The sequence below is a fragment of the Perognathus longimembris genome, chromosome 3 (genome assembly GCF_023159225.1).
Source record: "Perognathus longimembris pacificus isolate PPM17 chromosome 3, ASM2315922v1, whole genome shotgun sequence".
In the NCBI taxonomy this organism is placed as follows: domain Eukaryota; kingdom Metazoa; phylum Chordata; class Mammalia; order Rodentia; family Heteromyidae; genus Perognathus; species Perognathus longimembris.
The window spans coordinates 23,911,344-23,934,787 of record NC_063163.1 but is presented as its reverse complement, the minus strand read 5'-3'; the positions used below and the strand labels follow the sequence as shown (position 1 = coordinate 23,934,787).

The following is a 23,444-nucleotide window of genomic DNA, read 5'->3' as shown; positions in this document are numbered from 1 at the left end:
GCTCATACTTACGCAATTTATTTTGTAGAATTGGCTTCATGATTGTAGAAGTCTGCAAAGTCCAAAATCTGATGTGGGTAGGCTGGAGACTTGGAGACAACTGCATGTCAAGGCTCCATGCTAGTGAAACCACTTTTTACTCTGGGGTGGTTAGTGTGTTCTAAGCAGGCTTTGCACTGATTTGACAAAGCTCACCATATTATGGAGGGCAATCAGGCAATCTACTTCATCCCAAACTCACTATTTAAATATTAATTTCAACTCAAAAAACATTTTCATAGAAACATTCATGAGTTTGGGAAAAAAATATAGCCATTGAAGTCCAGCCAGACTGGTATATAGTATTAACCATCACAAAGCTAAAGTGCTTAGTATTAAAAATAAGAACCTCCAGACTCGCACTGGGAGAAGCTGGAGAAGGGAAGAAGTGAGATAACAAGTTAACTAGAGGCTTTCAAATTTTATTTCCATTGTCTCTGTCACACACGCCAAGGTCCACATAATTGCAACTTACTCTCGATCTTCTTTCTCTCATTCCATTCAATTCCACTTATTTTAGTTTTTGAAAATGCCCATTAAATGGATCTCATTGACCAATAAAGAATCACACATTTCCAATGTATATGTTTTACTCTCTCTCTTACATACATACACATACACAATACAATAAGGAAAAATTCATATAAAAGTTGTTCCTGTAAAAAGAAAATGTGTTTTATTTCAGAATACACACTCAAGTGTGTGTGGCGTAGGTGTTCATTGGTAAGCTTAGACTAACCGGAAGTGATGTAAATTATACTTATTACACTACTGGGAGGCAATATATTAAATCCAGACAGTAGTACATGGACAACACACAAGGAGTTCATTGTATGGCAGGAAATCATGGAATTTTGGTGGGAAGACAATGAACTATATGCCATGAAATCCCTCAGTGGCTATTGAGGACTAAAACAACTTTTTCAGGGAATATGATTTTCTTCTCCGACTGGTGTTTTTCTTTAATAAAGCCCCAAGGTATTCTAATTGTAGGCATACTGGAGTTCTAGTCTTTTAATTATTTCAGGCTGTTGTTTGTTGGTCATTAAGTTACAGACAATAAAAAAGTGGCCATAAATGTTTAGATTAAAAATCATAACTATGACCAAACACTCACAGTACAGGTGAGACTTTAAGAAAAGTAGCAAGTAGGCTGGGCACCAGTGGCTCATGCCTGTAATCCTAGCTTCTAAGGAGACTGAGATCAGAAAATGGTTCAAAGCTAGCCTGGGCAGGAAAGTCTGTGAAACTCATCTCCAATTGATCACAAAAGTCAAAACAAAGAAAACACAAACAAAACAAAACCCCAGAAGTGAACTGTGGCTCAGATGGTACAGCACTGGCCTTATGCAAACATTCTCAGGGACAGTGCTCAGTCCCTGCATTCAATCCTCAGGACTGGCACACACACACACACACACACACACACACACACACACACACACACACACACACAAAAGCAAGCAAGAAATGAGGAAGGAAGAAAGGTACCAAATGATATAGCAACTCTATAATTCCTGGTATAATTGCTAGGAGAAAGATGAACACATAAATTGCCTTGAGAGTAAGACAAGGGATAGATGCCCTGTGACATATTCACTGAGACTAGTCTCATTGGTCCATTGTATGACATAGCCTCCCTGTGTGAACTGAAACACAGAACTCAAAGCTAGAGAGTTGGTGTGGCTGCTTGTGTGGCCCAAAAAAATTATAGCCAAAGTTGCATAAATGTAATGTCCACGTTACTGTTTTGCTACAATGTCCTATCCAAAGTGAATTAATGGGATGAATTAGAGTCAGTGATGTCAACTATTACCACACTAAGGGTGTGTAGAACAAATACACTTTAAATTGGTCAGCTCTTGCCTTAAATGAGTTTTTGAGAATGGCACAACCAAAAGCTCAGCAAATAATATAGTAAAAATAAATGTAGTGGTGTAGCACTCCATTTTGAAGAAACATCTTATTTTTTTAATGAGTAACTTCTTTTCGTAAGGGTGAAGTCGGAATCACCAGGTAAGTAAGTACCCAAGAAGGTTTGACTGGGACAGGAGATGGCTAAGACCCCTCTTGCTGGAAATGGGGGAGTCAAATCTACAGTGCACAGCCCCTCCTGTGATGTGAAAGGGGTGGAGTTGGTTGCTACCCAGGGCAAGGGCGGCCAACATGGCACTTTCTCTTCAGTTTCGTTGAATACAACAGAACAAGGCCACAGAACACCGTGCGCATTTGGAAAGGGATTTGAGGCTGCAGTAAAGTAAACGCAAATCTACCTTTTTTTTTTTTTTTTTTTTGCTGAGTATGAAGGATTCTATTTTGCCAGGTTGATTTCATTTATTTTTATTACTAATTTATTTTTAAGTAAAAAGAATAAATGTATTGAAAAGCAAAAGGAAAGCATAGTGAAAATGGACTCTCCTGGGGAGGGGAAGAGGTGGTTATCTCTTATGAGGTTTATATTCACCTACGCACAATCACAGGTAACTGTTGAATGTCTCTAATGCTACTTTTTGCAACAATTCTCTTTAATTCATCCCTCACCCCCAGCTCCACCCTCCATATCTTTGACACATATATATCCAGTGGTGAAAGTAACCCAAGGCAAATTGCATAATTCAATGTCTCTTCTAGCTTTGAAATTAGGATCTGGATAGACTTAAACTCAGGACTTTTGTAATGAGTAAGGGGAGAGCAAACATGATGCTGAGGATACCATTCCCTTTGTAGGATATATATACATATATATATATACATATGTAATATCTTTATCTGTAAGATATAATGTAGTAAGAAACTTGAAAAGATTTTGCAAGAGCTAATTATAGTAGTTATTTTAACAGATATTACATTCATTAAAGATCTTATTTCCAAAAGCTTTTGTATCCAGGTGTTTAAGAGGGCAGAGAGAATACAGTAATAATATTCAATTTATTTCCTACGAAACTAGGGACATTAAGGGAAGAGATTGGATTAGGAGAGATGGGGGGAAGGAGTGATTAAAGGGGTGATAAAAATAAGATTTATTGAGTTTATAAATTCCTTGGTTGGTCACCTTTTTGTTCAACTACTTAATGATAATAAAAATATAATTAAAACAAAAAACTTACAGAAATCAGTTAGCCTTGGCTTGTGTTAATATGGATTGTTCTATACTTACATTATAGAAAAAAGTAAAGAAATCATAATTGATTCTCAGATCTAGGGTCTGAAAGATATATCTTTCATATCATTTGTTATTTCTGGACCATTTTAGTTTTATGTGCATTAAAAGAGAAGGTTAGTGATCTATTCCTAGGGGCTGGTTGTTAGAAAATAAATCTCATTTTTAAAGTACTGATTCCATTTTATGTTCATTTTCCATTTGCTATGCTCAGTGGCAAAAGTTTTCATAATGAAGGTTTAATTTGAATGATTCAACACGTATGATTTCCAAGGTGTCTGCGTCAATGTTAGTAATAATTAAGAAGTTTTGTTCCATACAAAATGCTTTATTTAACCTTCATGCCTTCATTCAGATAATTATACAAATGCATACAATTAAAGGTTTAAACTCTATTTCGGTTCACAGCTCAATTCATAGGAAAGTTGAATACAGAAAAGCAATGCACCAACAGAATATGTCTGAGACACCATTAAAAAAACGATAACACTTGTTCATTTAAATCTCTGAGAATAGACTGGAATAATTATCCTGTGAGAGAATCTCATTAGGAGGGTCTCCCTTTACATTATCATAGGGCAAAAAAAAAAAAATCACCATTTTACAGTAAAAGGAAAAAAAGCTCTGAATATATTTACAATACATACACTATACATAAATACAAGAACAACACTTACATAATATTAATAAACTTATAACAGGGATTGCCTAAACACTACAGAGTATATAAAATGCAGAGGAAACTATTAGGAAATTAGATCTTTAAGTCGGAGAAATAAATTCATTTGCAATTAAACTCTGAAAACCAAACAAAGATTTATGAACTCAATACATCTGCTTTGCCAGCATCATTGGGGGACTTTATTATTATTACCTTTTTAATATGTAGGATTTCCTCTGGGCACGCTAGCTCTCTGAGATCAGAAACCTACGAATCTTTTGTAAAGTTACATCCATAAAATGAATTTGATGCAGCCCATCCATTCATTTTGCTGTTCAGAGGCCTATGGCCTACAGTAACTGTTTTGCAAACAAAAGGATGTTTTTGTATTTTTTCCACAGGAGATATCTATGATCCAATCACTATGTAAAATGAAGAACAAGGATGCCTGCTTGATTTGGGGCAAAGATGATATTCTTTTTGTTTCCATGAGAAATTTATTAAAAAGAATATGACATTTGAATTGACCCCCCCCCATCAACAGCAATGTCTAGACTACTGCTAATTATAACTAAGTCATTTTAAGTGGCAGGTGGGTATCTTAAAGGTGGTCTGTTCTCATTGTTTCACAACACAGAAAGTTCTGAGTACATTCTTCTATGGACAAACATGAATTTGCTGGTTTTTCTTTTTAAAAAATGATCATGATACACATAATTGCATTATGATGCAGGATGACATAATACATAAGACAATGTTTTCCAAGCTGGTTGTCAAATAGTTTTGTCACTTCCACCGAGTTGGTTTGTCATGTGATGCAATGTGTCCCACATAGACATGAACAAAACAATACAGCTACTATCCACTGAGGGGACAGACTGTTTTTTTTTTTTTTTAATGAATCTTTCAACACAACAAACTGTGGACAGACAAGTTGATAGGAAAGAGCCTTGTATGTAGGCACCAATGCCCCAGTTCAACATTACCCATCCAATGGAATAAAGTCTGAGGAACAAAATATATTCTATGGTCTGGATGTAATCACAAAATTCTGTCATGGGAAAATTAAAAATAGGAGTAGTGCAAAAGCATTTTCTATAATGCTTCATGGTGTATCTTTAGAGCATGAAATTAATAGAAAGGGAAAGTGTTGGTTTGCTTTGAAAATACCTTATTTTTATAATGTGTGGACACATTTACTTTTGTATTTATACCCCAATTAAATCCTTCTATTCATGCTCATTTTTCAACAACAACAAAAATCTCTGTGAAAGTCTTGGTTAACTTACTTTGGAAAAAGAGAGAATGATTCATACTAGGAGCCAGTGACTCTTGCTTTGCAATAGTTCAACTTTCGAGACATGAAACCCTGAAAGAAAAAGTATTGATGTGTTTCTGTCCTCTGTGTATCTCTTTTAAACTGGCCTACACCAGTGGTTTTGTCATTGAGAAAATATTGGGGCTGAAACAAGTTAATTGAGAGGAGCGAGCTCCAGTCTACAGTCAATGGATGCATGGTCACTGGCTTTCAACATGGGGATTTGTTTATACAGGTTTTATCTCCTCCTCCAGTCAAGCAACAGGGAGAAAGATCATAATTCAGGAGATTCATTTTCCAAAACACAAACGCTGGGAAATTACATTCTCTTAATGTTTTCAAAGTCCATTAGTACTTCCATGAATCAATGCTGTCAGAGATCTTGTCCTACATGGAGAGGGGTTTCATTTCTCTGATATTAGACAGCTTCTTGTATAAAACCCAGCTAAACTGACAATACTATAAACTGATTTTTAAGACTATTACATTCGAAAGCAGTGCTGCCAAGTGAGAAATCTGGAGTTATCCACTGACCATTATCTGAATATTTGTGATCACCACTCCACTGTCACTAGCAAGAATAGTCTCTGGTACTAACTCTGCAGAGTTAAGGATTTCAAATGTACCTTACACAGACAGATCTATGTTGGTGAAAATGTATTTATTGTATATATGAAGACAGGACAGGCATATAACTGAGAAGAACCAACTTGGGCTAAAATGATACTTAGTGGGGAGAAGTTTTGCTGATCCTGAAACTCCAGGCCAAACATTTGGAAAGAAAGAGGCAAGTTCAGCGATACATTTGGTTGTCTCTATTGGTTTTTAATGATTCTTCATAACCAAATGTTCATCTCAAATATTCTCCATTGTCAAAGTCATGTGTTACATAAAGTGGTGATATTTCACTTGGAAAATGATGACTAATTCATACAGGGTGCCGATAATACAACTGAGAGGTATGGAAAGTTGAGTAGTGGGACAAAAAGGACAGTGTGTTGTAGTGGGCATAGAGCCAGGAGGCTTGCCATTCCTTCTCTACCAGTTACTTTTTGTGTTCAATGACATCTCAGCTAGCTCCTTTGAGCCTGTTTCCCCATCCATAAAATGAAGATCTGTTACATAGACTGGTGATAATGTGTCTAAAGCATCTTCCCATAGCGCTTGGAGCATAGTAAGTATTTAGTGAAAAATATTCTTTTTCTTCCATTTTGACCTTTCAGGATATTTTAGTATTTTCATACAACATGCAGAAAGAAGGCCAGGCAAAACTTAACTTTGTGGACCAAGAAGCACCATGGCTTTCCTTTGGCATCTGGTTATCTCCCCTTCATCCTGGGTACCATTCCTGTCCCTTCTCCATTCGGAAACTTAAGAGGAGGAAACACAGGTGGTTTGCTAGGCTTGTGGTCTGGCTCTGGATTGTGTTAGTCTACACTGACTAAAGCCTGAAAGGTTTAATCTAAGTCATACTTTTTAAATTGCTCTTACCAAATGTTTGGCTCTGGGAAAAAAAAAAGAGTATAATTTTGCTGTTAACCACAACAACTTGTTTGGGTGAATTTGGGCTCTGAGATGACAGCTGGAGAATTTCCAGAGTTCATGTCTATTCACACAGTCTCTGTACATTTCTATCCAGGACTCCACTTTGAGCAGTAAAATCATTTTTCAGAAGTACTTATGAAATTCTGAACTATAAATCAGGTAATTTTCAGGAAACTGCAAAATTGGTTAAAGGATAGGCCAGGCAAGCCTCAGTAGCACTTCAGTAGATGTTTTGGGAAGAAATGTCACTGTCCTCCCCAATGGTCCTTAGAAATGTGTGTGTGTGTGTGTGTGTGTGTGTGTGTGTGTGTGTGTGTGTGTATTAGAAAATGCAAGAGGAAAGTAAACTTATCAGGAAACTTATAGATATGCTTGTGCATTTGATATCAGTGGAAAAAATAAAGCAGACAAATATCCCTCAGAGTTTTGCTTTAAATAAGACTGGTATTGAAACTGAGCAAAGCTTTTTAAGTCATACACACTGTTTCATAAGGGATAAATCACGACTTTTTCTCCAAAATTATAGTTATCATCTGCCCTAATATACACTGAAGATTTACCTTACTGTTTGTATTTGCATTCTTATATTCTTCAAGAGAGAAAAGTCAAATTAAGAAATGGTAATGAGAAATAAGATTTGATCTTTGAAAGTCACAAAAGCTTTTTTCCCTCCCCTGTGGATATATGAACAGATTCAATTTATTATGTGCATACATTTACTCTGGATATATGTGTTTTCAAAATATATGAAGAATTATTGCTGTGAAAAAAGTATAGAAACATCTCATTGGTCATGTTTATCGACAGGCACTTTTAGCACTTAATTAATTTCAGAAAATGGGCACTAGCTTATTCTCACTGCCAGTACAGATTCATTTAACATGTGGCCAAATCCATAGCTCTTAATCTTGTCAATATGCAGCTATGCCTAAAAGCAATCCTTCTGGAATTTAAACAAGAATAAACACCTGTATTGCTTTCTTTCTTTCTTTCTTTCTTTTTAAATCAAGAATCATTTTGTGGAGGAGGAAGAAAACAGAGGAGAGAGAACAATGCTAGGTGATCTTTAGCACAAAAAAACTTTTCTATTCTCATCATCATGAGACATCATGAGCTTAAAATCTGTTATCGGTAGCAACTTAAAATGACTTCAGTAGGTTTTCAACCATTCTTGCTAAACCATGAGTGGCCACTCCATTTTGACAGAAGATAGAGAACATATTCTGACAGGGTAGGACAGAGTTCCCATGGCAATATCACTAATTGTGTGTAAGATACACAAGGCAAATCTGAATATGATTCTTTTTATTGTGATGAAAACTAGAAGCTCTTCCCCCCAACATACGTCATCAAACTATTTACAACCTCTGTAAAATCTGAATGTTTGAAAATATTTTTCCACTATCACATGTTACGAATACAGTAAAATATCTTCACTCTATTTTTTAAAGATGCAGTATCCTTCTATATCATTTTCTTATGAAAAATCTGAATTTCTAGTATTTATCATATTTAAAATACCAATGGACATGAGTCACTAAACAGACATTACTCTATAATGTAACTGTGAAAATATAGCATCTTTAATCTTTATGTACATTTCTTAGCTATAAAATGCAGGCAAAGTCATATAGCATGAGAAGCTGAATCCCTAATAAGGTAAATAACATATTTCTAGAGAGTATGGGTTATTACAAATTTTTTCTTTACAAAAAGGTCTGTTGGTTAGCCAATGGCTGCTGCATATGTAGGTGTGTGCACACATGTGCATGGGTTGGGGGTGGATGTCTGTCCAAGTAAGTGGAAGGCAGTATGGGGAGAAGTAGAAATGCAACATGGAAGACATGATTTCCTAAACTCTTTCCTAAATGAAACCAAATCAAATTGAAAAGAAGTTTATAGAAGATGTACTATCTCTCAGAAAAAAGTAAACGAAGAGATTTGGTCAATGATGGTGGTTAATAGAATACATTTACCTAATAAGTTCACAGGTATTAGTGAAGAGCAAAGTCCAAGAGTGAATTGTGAATTATGAATATTAAGGCTTCCTGGGCCTGTTCCAATTCTCCAGCCATCTCACGTCAGTCCCTTCTGTGCAGACTGGGGCATGGATGCTGGTATTAACACTGCTTAAATTCTGAGTCCTCGCTGTAGATGCTAAGACAGCTTTAAAACAATACCACAACTACATTTCTAAGTACTCATAACATAACCAAGATGTACTGATACAGTTGAAGTTCTCACCTCATCAGATGATTCAAGTGCAGCTTTGGTAAGTACAGATAAATGAAGTACAGAGTAAGGAATACTGTATCTTTATCCATATACATGTTATTAGACTAATGAACTGATTTCAAAGTGCAGGATTATACTTATGTTTAAAACACAATGGCAATTTGAACTTAAACCAAGATGCATAAAAGTGAACACAATCTTTGTGTAAACCATTCCAAATTTCAACCAGAATGAATAGCTCTTCTAATGACTACAACTGGCATCTATAAACACAACAGCATTTTGTAAGACTTCCCCCCAACAATTTATCTTCCTATTTCCTTACATTTTAAAGTGAATAAAAAGTGCTCTCTCTTTTAATGTGGTTCATGTTACTGATACTCAACTGCTTTTGAAAACAAAATATCCTCCTATGTGTTTTGAAAAAGGCAGTAGTATAATCTTTATGGTAAAGTCATTACGAATCTCATTGGAAATGCCTTAATAGAACTTAAGACAAGTTTTCAAGAGGAGACCATACCACTGACAACAGGAGGCTGGAGGCAGATGAGGAAGTATGAATCCTTTCAAACAAGATCAGAATATAAGGGACCCTATTAAAACCTTCAAACATAACTCCCTTTACAACCTCCACAATGCGAATAAGTCCATTCTCCTGCAGCTACTTATATGTCACAGTCCTGCATGTGAAAATTCCCACCCAGGCACATATCCTAGCTGCAAACTCAACAGCTTCAAGGCTAAACCAGAGAATGCTTCTAGTTAGAGAACAACTGAATCTATGTCTTTTCTGTAGTTTATCATTGCACTGTGCTTTTCAAAAGAAGCTAAGAAGACCCATGAGATGGAATAGCAGCTTTCCTCTACCTAAAGATATTCCATTTCATTTTGTCTCAAATCACTTTCCTTTTTTACCTGAGGAAACACTCTCACCAAGGAGAATCTGCTATGTCCCAACACAGGCCCCAAGTAAGTTTGGGTTGCTAGGGCTAGATCAGGGACTCTTTCACTTACTTGTGCTTGTATCCCTTCTAATAGTATTGCTATGTCCTAACAGGGCTATGAGATAATGCTGACATCGGTTCAATCAGTTAACTTACCATCTCAGTCTGGTTTCCATTTCTGGAGGGTGGAGAGAATATCTCACTTCCTCAAATCTTTCTTGTTAATTGGAGGGGGGAGGGTTGTGCACCACCACATTTAGTTCTGTGCTAAACTTAAATCAAGCTGTCACTCAGGATCCTTGCACTGCCTGTCAGTTCCACAAATTTAAAAAAATTGTTATCTACCTGCAAGTGGAGGAAAAGATTGGCTCTTCTTAGGTACAGGCAGAAGAAAGTCAAATCTATACTTGACTCTGAGTGATTTCCCCACTGGTTCTGGGGCCTGTGTTGGGGGTTCGTAGCGATGTCTGACTCTCTCTGTGTGCTCTTTGCCACTGACCAATGCTGGCTGGCATGCACAAGAACCCCTCCCCACATTTTTTCCTACTCCGAATTGGTCATGTGCATTGAGACATCTAAGTTGCATCCAGTACAAATAAAAAGGTTCCAGTTGTTTAAAAAAAAAAAGCCTACTAGTTAGTGGGTAGCAGATCATGGCTGAAGAAGCTATTTATCAATTAAACTGCCTTTGTTAAAGGGAAATTGCCTGATGAGTTTTTCAGACCTGTCAGAAAAAATATAGAGCACATATTTTTGTAGCTATAATTTGACCTGAAAGTCATTATACTGTTGCTTTAAAACTTAAGTAAAATTTCTTGTACTATTTTCTGACACACATCATCCTGGTAGTAATGCTCATAGTTCTTGATTCATTAGAATAAAGTTATCTGAATTAGAAGATGATCCTAAAAAGGATAATTCTGTCACCAGAAATTGTTTCTGATTGTTCAAACATTTAAAAAATGAGCTAGGAATATTTGTGAGGTTACTTTGTGCAAGTCTTCAAATCAAGTGTTTGTAATTACAATATATTGCAAAGGTCACTGCTGGAGACCTTTTATATTTAAGCTATTAAAAAAAATCCTAACAACAACAACAACAACAACAAAAGTCTTACAAGTCCCTTTGCCACATAAAGCTGGAGAAAAAAAAAACAAAACAGAAAACAAAGAACAACCCAGCTTTCTGTGGAGAGAAAAAAAAAGATAATTTTTTTCCAAAACAATGTTGGTGATATATTGCTTTATTTACTGTAGTCTTTGCTAGCTGTAACAAGGTTCCTAGTTTGGGGAGGTTTGATGGGACTCTACTTTGCTCTCATCCTGAGCTCAGGATGAGAAGGTTCACTATCCCTGCAGATGCCAAGCCAGGACCAGCGAATCCTGGTACAGTTTAGAAAATGAAATGTGTAAAAAAGATCCTATGGGAGAGTTGCTCTTCTGGGCTCTCCATGAGAGAAAACGAGCACCATGATCAGTTTTCCAGGGGGGCCCTGCCTTTCCATTGACTCAGGTCCACAGAGAACTGACCTGTTAGCCGAAGAGTTCATGCCTGGCGATGCTTCCCTCACCCTTTCTAGTCACCAAATAATTGCAGAAAGGGGGAGTGTAATCCTTAATTGTGGTACCCAACCAAGCAAAACAACCAACAGAAAGATTACCTCAGAGCTGGAAATGTGACCAAGACATTTAAAATGCTGGGGTACTTATTTCCCCCCCTCTCCACAATTCCTTTAGCAAGGATGAAAACGGGTAACGTGAGTCCTCAGTAAAGTTATTGTAGAGAAGTCCTTTTATTCATTATTGCTTTTCTCCTTAAGAGGTGCATTATTTCCATCTCGGCTTTGTCTGATTTTTTTTCATGTTCACTGACTTTGCCTTGGCAGCTCCACCTCTTACCTTGGTGCCAATGTGTCTAAGAAAGTCCCCCTCGCCCCCCACTTCCTTGTAATCAAACACTAGGGGCAGGAAGAGATGATGCCTGGGTGACAGAACACTGCAGTTTGAAGTGGGGCAGTAGGTTTTGGTTTTTGTTGTTGTTTGTTTATGTGGTTTTTTTTTTTTTTTTTTTTTTAAAGACAGGCTCTTCCTATTCAACTACAGAACACCTCTGAGCCAATCCATGGCAGGGCAGAGACCAGGACTAGACTTCAATTGAAATTCTGCTGCCCCTCTGCTTGAACAGATGAACAAAACAACCAGAACAGAACAAAACACACTCAAGGACAAACACATGAAAGATTCAATGTCGGTTTTCTTCAGGGCATGGGATGAGGACACGTTGTAGGTGGGATTCTAGTGGCTGCCATCGCTACCGCTGAGGGCTGCTGACTGTGCCTTTATTTGTCAGGTAATGGAAACTCTCCCACAGCTTCTTCCTTCCTATGTTCATGCTGTTTTGCTGGTAACAGATCGGACGTGTGTTCTAGCTGATTTAGGAACTAAACGTTTTGTATAAAAGGGCTCACAGGGGTGGGGATGATGGGAAAAATCACTCAGATGGAAAAGGTCTTGCTCTAGCCATCAATTTGTGGTAGCTGACCTTTTAAGATAGTGATAACCAAATGTCTGACAGCTTGGAAAATGTATGTCCAAGCTACAAACACCTGTCCGTGGCAGAGGATACAGCCTGGAAAACAATGGCCTGGCTCCCCCACGTGGATAGTGCCGAGCTCCCAAGCCTGCATGAAGAAGACGTCTCTTGCGTGTCGTGATGGGGATTACCTTCAGTCGGAAAGGAGAAGTGGACCTTCTGGTTCCTGCTCTGGTTTCTGACACTGTGGGATGGTGATGCCCTTGGCGTTGACACTGTGAAGGGGATTCAGCCCTGCTGAACTGGATGCCACTAAGAGATCTCGCTCTTCCTCTCGGCTGGACGAGGGACCTGCCTCACACGAGCATGTGCCTCCGGCGGTGCAAGGCCAGGTGATCTGACCGAGAGAAGCTGCGGTCACAGTCTGCACACTTGAATGGCTTCACTCCCGTGTGTTTGCGGTAGTGCCTCGTCAGTTCATCCGAACGGGCAAACTTCCAGGTGCAACCTTCCCAGGTGCACTTGTAGGGTTTCTCTCCTGCAAGACACAAAAAGGACACAGCTTTGGTGCTCCACGACTTTTCCATCACAACTAAGCCAAGCCTTGTGTGCCGGGGGAGTTGTTGTTCTCAATGGGTTTTCCATTGGGCACATCTTTGTCTGGAAACCTTACCCATCCCGCTGGCAAGGTTTGGGGTCAGAGAGGTGAGGGCTTCCTTCTCATCTTTCCTGCTCTGCTACCAAGCAGGTGAATGAACACTTGCATTCTCAGTTATGAAAAGCCAAAGTATCAAGTGGAATACACTGATTGCCCTAGGGTATAATTGGCCCTGATTGACCAAAAAAAGAGAGCAATATTAGAACTCGACCCACTCTGATCTGGCTCTAAGCCTGGAAACTGTAAGAATCATAAAGGGCAATTAGTAATGTTTTGTTTCAACAAGTTTTTCTTCATATGCATCACTTGGATGGTTTCAGATTATTTAGGGACACAGGATCCATTTATCAGCCAGTGAAAGTGTTACAGACATCTTTAGGAAAAAGGAAACCCCTGCAACCCTCGAAAATTCGGCACATAGTACTCATAAACATGGACCTTTCACTTGTCCACTGAGTAACGTGCATGGACGCCTCAGCAGCATGAAGCAGAAATGCAGTTTTCAGGGTTTACGAATTAGGGGGGAGCCTGAGGAGTCCTGAAGCTAGATCAAATGTTCAAAGTCCCTGCAAAAAGTAGTCTGAAGAAGTATGTAATTTGACCAGGCCCTTCAGTCAATTTGTAAGGACAGTAAAATATGCAAAGGCTGTGCCTGCAAAAGATACAGTAGCCATTGTCCCACAAGCTCCCCAGGGATCTAGGACAATAGTTGACCCAAGTACACTCTTTTCCTTGGTTTCCTTCAGAAAAGAAACCCTGTCCCCATGCAACCCCACAAAAAAAAGGTTCTCTCCTTCCACCCATTATGTGCAGTGTGTGTCTTGGCCTCCCAAGGACTGTGGTGAAAGGCAGGGGAGGGAGCTATTTGCTAATCCTTAGGTGTGAGGCTGCAAAGTTCAGACTTATTAACACCACTTTACAGATGAGAAGATGGAGACTCAATGCAGCCAAGTAAGAAGACCTGTGAGAAGATGTGTGTGGCTGAGAATCCACTGCCTTTCACTATTCTACAGAGGAACAAACAACGTTTTCACCCTATCTAAACTTGGTTGCGTCTTCAGAGAGAGATGGATTCCCTTTCGTGGGCAGTCTCAAATTATTTTCATGCTCAGAAATTTTAATGAAAATGTCAAAAATGGTACATAGACACTGACTGAAATGTGAACACGGGTATCATTCTATGACATCTTATTTCTGTTAAATTAGTATTAGAATAGTCTATGAAGATTTTATTTTGATGTCTTTTTCTTCTACCAGTTGTTGGATACTTTTTTGGAGTTCAGGGGCCATTCTTACAATTTCCACATCCTCAGAGCCTAGAATTGGTTCTAAGCAAGTATTTGGAAAGATTAATGAAACTGAGAATGTGTGATGTGTGCGTGCGTGCATGTGCGCATGCGTGCACACACACACGTGTGCGTATGTGCGCACACACACACACACACACACAGGAAACTAAGTCCTATAAATGAGACTTACAAGTAATGCCTACATGGGGAAACTAGACTAAACTAGATTCATTCAACAGTTAAATGAATGCTGTCTATAGAGATTTGTTAGGATTGAGTAGCCCTTTCTCAAGAGAGTGAATTTGAAGAGAGTAAATAAGTAGTTTAGCTTACTACATCTAGAAATATTTGATGTATGAGCGGTGGCTTACAAGAAGCCCGGGTTACTCCAAAAGGATTCCTTTTATGTAAAAGTCTACTGATGGAATAGACTCCAAACTTCAACTTGTTATTCATCTTATTGGTTCTAAGGAGAGAAAAATCAGGATTTCCATGTGTATTGATTATAGAGTTTGATAGAAATAGACAAAAAAATCATCAAATGTACAAGACTGGTGATCTACTAAAGATCATAACGATGGCAAGGCATGCTTTTTAACAGTTTGAATGCCATCTCTTGTGTTTGGAATTTCTATCTTGAACATGGGTTCTGATATTGATCTTGATACAAAAATCCAATTCTTCAAAAATGTATCCTTTGGAGGCACCGAGCTAGTTGTTTGGGACCAATATGCAGCTCCAAGCTATGTCCTTTGCTGTGGTACAATCAGCCAGAGAGTGGTAAAGTGCCAAACAGAAAGAATAAAGGATCTTCTTAAGGAGAGGTAAGTATTTCTCAACGGTACAGAAGGAAATGATGTGTTTTTCTGATTCCAGGAAGTAGCATATAGTATTAGAAAGACTGCTAGAACCTGTTCTCACCACTGCAGAGAGCAGAAGGAAGAGCTGTGTGACTGACAGCCGGAAGGCGGGTAGAGGCAAGAGGAAACAGGCAAGATCATCTCAAGGAGGATGCAAGAGGCTGACATGGTCCAAAGCAGAGACATGATCATTTCAGGTGCCGTCCTGTCCATTCAGCTTGGGAACATACCATTCTTTCATTGACTCCTTGGAATAGTAAAGCCATATTTTTATTTGGGGAATTTAATATTGGTAGTTATGTTCTCTCCACCTGAAAAATCTAGACAAGCAATTGGCCAACTATGATTCCCATTTTTGCATTTTTAATCATTGAAAAAAATCCAAAGAGAGACATTTTTGCCTATGAGAAAATGATATGAAACTTAAATTTTGGTGTCCTAGAGCTGCCTTTTATTAGAATACAGCCACATTGGTTTTATTTGCATATTGTTTTGTTTGTTTTGTGGTGAGAGCAGAGTTGAGCAGTTATAACATAAAACTCGTGGCCCTCCACATCTGAGATATTTACTATCTATCCCTCTACTGAGAATCCACTGACCCCAGATAAAAGGGATTGACACTTCTTTTTGTATACTTCTTGAGTATGTCAATTTATTGAACTGGTGTACACATTTCATGTTGTTTGTTTAGCATGAGAGAGTATGAGGGAATATCTTGATTATGGTTTTCAAATCCTCAGATTATGCTCCACAATTCGAATGTCAAGTCCTTTTAGAAATAAACGCATATGAAATTTATTGTTTCCACTTTCCACAATAACTATTTGACAACATGGTTTCCTTTACCCTCCCATCACTGGGAGGCAATTATACATGCATTTAGTTACTTTTAACTGTAAAATTATTTTTTAACAGACTGCCCATATTTTGGGAATACTATGTGGTGTTTCAATATTTTTACATTGTCTAATATTTAAATCAGGTTATATATAACATACATATATATGTATATATATAGATACATATGTACACACGCACACACATACATACATATGTAAAATCTCCTCAAAATTTATCATTTGTGATGAAAACCTACACAATTCCTTCTCCTACTTTTGGAAATATATAGTCTATGTCACCATTATTTATATACACCGGACTGTGCTTTATCTCAGAAGTTGTAGACACACAACAGGCATAGGGGGCAGAAAAAGTGACAACTGGCAGCAAGGATTTATCTGAAACCACAGATGTGCAGCACAGAAAACAGTGCAAAAGTGAAAAGCAGTCTTGTAAGTGTGATCAAGTATAATAAACAGACATAAGTGGGCTGGGAATATGGCCTAGTGGCAAGAGCGCTTGCCTCCTACACATGAAGCTCTCGGTTCGATTCCCCAGCACCACATATATGGAAAACGGCCAGAAAGGGCACTGTGGCTCAGGTGGCAGAGTGCTAGCCTTGAGCAGGAAGAACCCAGGGACAGTGCTCAGGCCCTGAGTCCAAGGCCCAGGACTGGCCAAAAAAACCCCACAAAACAGGGAAACAGGCCCCAGAAACACAATTTCCTACGAAAAGACACAAGCTCATGATCTGTTGAGCCCTAAGTGACAAAACCTGGACACCTTCTCTAGGGGCGGGCTGGAAGAGGAAACCTATCTCAAGAGTAAATTTAATTATCTGAGGGATAAATGACTTTCTCTGGAAGTCATCCTTACAAAAATGGATAATTTCATTTCTGCTATCCCCAAATGAAAAATCTTATGCATAATATTCATAGCCTTTATTGCCTTATATTAATTCTTTTAATATTAATGCTTTTCTTCTCCATTAAAAATAGGAGAAAAAGAACAAAATCTTCAAATCACCTTTCAGAACTAGAGGCTCAGTTTTGAGCGCTGGAAAGAATATCCAACTCCCAGGCCAGACCTTCTTCCCTTGTTCAACAGAAGAGTACACACACCCAGACCCTAGCATGTCATTAAAATATCAAAGAATTATACAGTGCTCTCTTTTGAGCAGAGTTGCAGAAAGGGGTGAAAATATTTTTCAGTACCTATTGTATTATTGTATTTAATATTTATGTGACTGCTTTGAAAAAACTTAAAAGAATATAATTTTATAAACATTAAGGTCATAAGGATTGAATTTATGATATCAGTATAAAGCTAGTTAAAACGATGAAGTGTATAAGGTATATGGAATATGTGTAAATGAGTTCTGAAAGTCCTGAACATTAAAAAAAAATCCTCTTTCCTTTAAAAACCATGCTAGAACACAGAAGGCTAAAGATACTTTTTAAAGGTCAGTGGAAGGGAAGGAATGGCAGATGAGTTTGCCATGTAGTGTTCCAATGGAAAGAGTTGGCGTGGATATTGAAAGGAGAGGGGACACTTCCAGAGCTGGGCGGCTACTACCCGAAGCTGCTTGGCACCACGAAGAATGCCAGCGGTAGGGAGGGGGCTCCCCAGCAATGTCTTCAGGAACAGTGAAGTTTCCCAGAATTCATCTCAGTTATAACTGTACAAATACGTGATTTCACCCTGCTTTCCCTACAAATAACTGGATAATAAAAACAGAACATGTGTTCTTTTGCTCCTTTGTCTCATCTACAGATAACAAATATCAAACTTCTTTGACAAAAATCCTTGAGAATGTGTTTGGTTTTTTTCTAAATAACATGAGGTTTGAACTTCACCATCAGATAATCAATTCTGGTTTCTTATATTAATCTGATGAAATAATGAATAAAAGTTATCAATTTTCACCTTTTCCTTTCCTTTCACTCTCTCTTTGTTTCTGGAGAAAAAAAGGAGCATATATGTAGTATATGTTACACACACATGTATAAGTACTATATGTATCATATATATCATTATATAATATATATATATGCAAAAAGTTTGGGGTCTGTTTTTGTAAACATGAAGTTGTCAGTGTATAAGAAAAAAATCAAAGGTCACCAGATAAATCCTTGGTGGCTAACTAAGTGACACTATGCTACTCTCAGGGGCACAGTTTTGTAACTTCTAGGTTTTCAGTTCTGCAAGATTCTCCTATTACAAATTCTTACACAGTCTTCACTTTTTGTATTTTAGCAAAGGACACTTTTAGCAAAGGAACATTTTTACTCTTAGGGAGGTAAGGGGACAAGAGAGTTTGCTATTTTTTGGGGGGGCCCTAAAATCCCTCAATTTTGGAGTTCAAGTTAAATGCAAATTTATATAAATAAGCAGTAAGTTTTTCTTTTTTTCTCTCCTTGCCCCTCAGCCTCTCCCCTCCCCCTGCCCCGTTTCTCCCTCTACTACTCTCCTTCTACTCCCCTCTCACTCTGTTCTCACAAGTATTATTCAAATAGAACAAATGTCCTGGGACACTTAATTAAGTGTCCTGGGAAAAATAAAAAAGCTCACATCAGAGTTTTTTCTTGAACCAGTCAACACACATTGATTTATTATGAGAGGCTTTTCGCTTTTCATTTTGGTTAAAGAAAAGGATTAAGAGTTACTCTGCATTTCCATGACATTTACCCAGCAGAAGGCATAATAAAATCTAAAGAAAACACAAGTACTGAATGGATTCCCCCAAATAACCAAACAAAAATAACTTTTTCAGGCGCCTCCCATTTTAGCTTGTGAACCGCGGAAAGGTAAATGCATACTGAGACAAAAGGCAGGTGCCCTTGTGTATGAACAGGACGGGTGAGACATTCACTTAGGAGGAATGTGCAGTTCAAAAGGCCTACGCTAAACAAAACACAGTGTTCTCATCAGCTTCTGTTATTTTCTCAAGCAACGAATAGAACACCTTTTGCAACAGGAAGCATAGGCATTTTCTTAGGTTCAGAAGTGCATTTATGAAATATGTCCCTGTGTAACTTTGATAAAGTTACAGGGACCAGACACTGACAAATGATCCTCATTACATTCAAGGCTCAACATATTTGCTGTGACAATCTGTTTCACTTGAGGAATGGAATTTGCATATGAGGTGTGTGTGGGGGAAACACACACACAGAATCAAGATTCCTATCTTGTCTTCTGGTTTCTGTTAAAATAGTTCATGAAAGTTCACAGAAATCTAGATCTGGGAGGAAATTAGGTACTTTCAAGAGGAGGAAACAGAAAGCCGAGATCAAGAAAGAGCTGAGATGATCGAATCATCCAGGACTAGACCAGGCTAACCTGTCTTTTGGGTGTTAAGGTGGCATAAACTATCTGGATCTTTATAATCAGGCAGAATAAATGGCCAAATAAACCTCCAGCCTGTAACTGGGCCAGAGGCTGGAAAGTTAAAGGGTTTACCACACAGCTTCTTCAAATGTGAGCATGAGCCCTATCCCTAACACAAAGCTATGATATGCAAAAGTACTCAAGCCATGCGCCTGGTGAATCAAGAGGTTCAAGAAAGAAGATGTAATCTCATAGTTAGGAAATTCAAGAGTTGTCTGCGTTTGCAAAGAAATACAAGTGACAGGCCAAAAATAGATCCTGCTTGCTATTTGTAAGAAGTGAATTAAGATTTTTGGATAATCAGTTGCCTATCCTGATTCAGACTTCTCAAAACATTCTAAGGATAAAATCACTGAATAAGCCAAGCAGACTAATGTATTCCTCAGTGTGTTTGATTCAACTAAACAAATCATCAATGTGCTAGTCTCCACTCCCCTCAAACCCCCTGGGTTGTCTGGACTTGCAACTCCAAGTAGGTACAAGTAGGTTAGTTCTCCATGCTGTTCTATAATGGATAGCTTTTATTAAAATATTACTCTGTAAAACCTATAATGCTTTCCATGTCTTTTACTTGTCTTTTAAGAGCTTTAGGACATTAACCCATATAACCCTGACATCAGTTGCAATAACGAACTCTACCTAGTCATCCAGTTAGTATGTGTCTTACTTAACCACAACTCCTCTCCACATTTCAAATCACTGCTTAGTAAACCAGAATATCTGGTTAAAACTGGACCAGTAGACAGAGAACCTGAGTTCCAACTTACAAGACAGACAGCATGGCTACCACACAGCCTAGCTCTTCTCATTTACAACCCAAGTAAAAAGGAATGAAAAAAAAAATCCTATAATAAAAGTACAAGCAGTATAGAGTTTAAAAGTCAAAGAACATTCTTTTACTTGGCTGTCTCAAATTTCTATTTCTATGTAGTGACAATACTTGTTTTTTTTTCCCCCCCTTTGCATTTGTTTTTTTCCTTCAGTTCTTTTTGTGGAGACTTTTACCTTTACCTGTCCCATGGTTTTGAGGTTTGTTTTTTTTTCTCACCAACTCATTTCCCCTTGCTTTCCATGGCTTCCATCATCTTACAGAAGATCCCAAAGCAGCTACAAGCCCGTCTCCAAAGACCAGACATAGCTCCAAACTTTAGTTAGTATTTGCCATCTAAATAAGACCAGTCCTGCTCTGCTGTGAGAGGAATTGGGGAGCAGTAATCTAATTTACATGAACACAGAGTTATTCATCTTTGCAGCTGAAGAAATTTCTAGACTCTTCAGTCTAGAAGGAGACTCAGTATTCCTTATCTGCCCCAGTTGGTTATTCCATTAGCCAGCTCTGCACATGGAATACTGCCTCTCTAGTTTATCTCAACAGGGGTGGTCTACCTTTCCTCAGTTTTATGGATTTGTTTTCCTGTATTATGTTTTAGCCCCTCCTGTTTATTTTCTGCATCATTCACAGTACTGAAAATGGCCTAAAGTCCCCTTCTTCACTGTATTCCCAGGGCACAGCTCGGGTGCTTTGTGCTAATAAATACTTGTTGATTAGCTGAATGGAAACCACTGTAATTCAAATACTTCCTTTCCTTTTAAAAATAGAACAAAGAGGCAACAAAAAGTAATCTACTTTGTGAGACACAGAGTGAATTGCTCACATTCTATTCATTCTATGATCTTTTCTAGTCTAATGAACTAGAATACATACTTTGGAAAAGAAAAAGAAATTTGAGAGTTTCATTTAAAGTAGTGCTACCCATACAGTTGATTTCTATAAAAAACAAAATCCCTATCTTACAAAATCTTTAAAATTAGCAACATAAGTTAGCCTTGTATTTAGTTGCTCTCAGATGAACACAATTTTAACATGTGTTTGGGTGTGTAAGTGTGTGTGTATGTGTGTGCATGTGATGTGTAGTGTTTGGATCAAACTTAGGGCCTTTAGAAAGAGAGACAAATGTTCTAACACTGTGTATTTTGCATCTTTAAGGCAATAAATTTACTTTATAATTCTTTGTATTCTTAGTTATGAAGTAGTTTAGTTGAATTCCCATTGAGCATTATGAGTAAACATTATGCATACTCTTAAATGGTGACTATATTCCTATTAATACAGCTCTTTGTTATCTTTATTTAGTAATTCCATTAGAGCTACAAATGTCCTAGTAATAGCAGCTATGATTGCTGTTCCAGATAAGATGACCAACAATGAATATCTAGTTCTTCTCAGGTGGAACATGAACAAGGACATGGCTAAATCAGCCTCGCCCCTCGCTCTCTGTTCACAGGCTTTGATGGGGATGTGGAAACAACACAACCCAAAGCAAAGGGAGAGCTGTCAAGACACCTTAATAGTTTTAATTTTCCATGGTTCACCCCTGATGATCGATTTGCTAACATCAACCAAATACAAACACATAAATATGTTTAGTAATCTATTTATTTAAATATGATAATACCTGGTAGGCTGTTGTTTTACCCTGAAGGATTTTTGTTTTTTATTTATTATTTATTTTTCTTTTTGCCAGTCCTGGGGCTTGGACTCAGGGCCTGAGCACTGTCCCTGGCTTCTTTTTGCTCAAGGGTAGCACTCTACCACTTGAGCCACAGTACCACTTCTGGCTGTTTTCTATATATGTGGTGCTGGGGAATTGAACCCAGGGCTTCCTCTATGGGAGGCAAGCACACTTGCCACTAGGCCGTATTCCCAGCCCTAAGCTGTTGTTTTAGATGTGTATTCTATGATGGAAGGAGTGACATTGATCAAGAAGCATTGTTCTCATGACCTGACATGGACCCGTCACCTCTTGGTATAACTATTCAATAATAATGACTGTAAGAATGTTTGCACACACTAAAAGAAAGAAAGAAGTATTTTTCTACATTTAGGGAAACAGCTCAATAAAATAAAACTTCTACAACAACAAGGAATCAAAATTGAATTTTATATGTACAACATGGTTACTTGTACTCAGACTACTCATTGTACATCTGTGGTTCAACATGTTCCTAATGAATTCTGACAGGTTTCCTTGGGTTCAATTCCCCAGCACCACATATACAGAAAACGGCCAGAAGTGGCGCTGTGGCTCAAGTGGTAGAGTGCTAGCCTTGAGCAAAAAGAAGCCAGGGACAGTGCTCAGGCCCTGAGTCCAAGCCCCAGGACTGGCAAAAAAAAAAAAAAAAGAACCTTCCCTGTTAATGAAAATAAGTGCCATTCTTGTAACACATTCATAACCTGTCATTACTAATCTCGAGTGTGAATAGGTGGAAGCATGTTCTAATTTGAGGTGGCGCACAAATGTATTTACTCAGGAGATAGCACACCACTGCAGGCAGGCCCAATTCCTTCCTCAGGGCCACTTGAGGCAGGGTCCACAGGTAAAGCAAGATACTGCCTTTCCCATGGTTCACAGCGGGCATTTGCATATGAGGCTGTCTCCCACACCAGACTTGCTGTCTTTATCTTTATATTATTCCATTCATATGCAAAAGATTATGCACTGAGCAAGCACCACTTACTCTGACTTAATGATTGATGCTTTTGACTGTTTCTTCATTGGCTTTCTAACAGATAAATTTTTACTAGACTGGAGAGAAAGACCAGTTTGTATTAGTGAAAAGTCTTCCACACAGACTAGTAAACTCTCCTGCTATCTCATTACTTCACTGTGCCTGAAAGGGAAATGTTACATCAGTGCTGCCATGTAGATGGGCCGAGCAACCTGTCTGTAGCAAAGAGATGAGGTAGGCAGACTATTAGCAAGCGTGTCTGAGACTGGGTGTGATGACAATGGTCCAGGGCCTAGAGAAACCAGGGCCTCAGCCCCAGCTCTACTGCTTTTCCAACACGCAGACATGGGCAGGCACCCAAGCCCCACTCCTTTCTAGGGATTTATGTAACCACATATGCTAGACATCTCCAAGGCCTTCCTCACCTCTACACTCATATTCAATCAGCAGCCACATCTGATAT

General features: G+C 38.3%; 1 protein-coding gene and 1 long non-coding RNA gene across 2 annotated transcripts in view; one reads left to right on the top strand and one right to left on the bottom strand.

Moving 5' to 3' along the window:
* Window positions 1-5,061: 5,061 nt before the first annotated feature.
* LOC125348209 lies at window positions 5,062-16,517 on the top strand. The gene is made up of 3 exons (XR_007210326.1): window positions 5,062-5,205; window positions 6,995-7,000; window positions 16,505-16,517. It is a non-coding gene; the product is annotated as an uncharacterized LOC125348209 (long non-coding RNA).
* Klf12 (Kruppel like factor 12) overlaps window positions 11,960-23,444 on the bottom strand; it is a 214,169-nt gene continuing 202,684 nt past the window's right edge. The window contains exon 7 of the mRNA XM_048341248.1: window positions 11,960-12,972. Coding sequence (XP_048197205.1) covers window positions 12,791-12,972 — 182 coding nt within the window. The 3' untranslated portion in view covers window positions 11,960-12,790. The remainder of the gene's footprint in view (window positions 12,973-23,444) is intronic.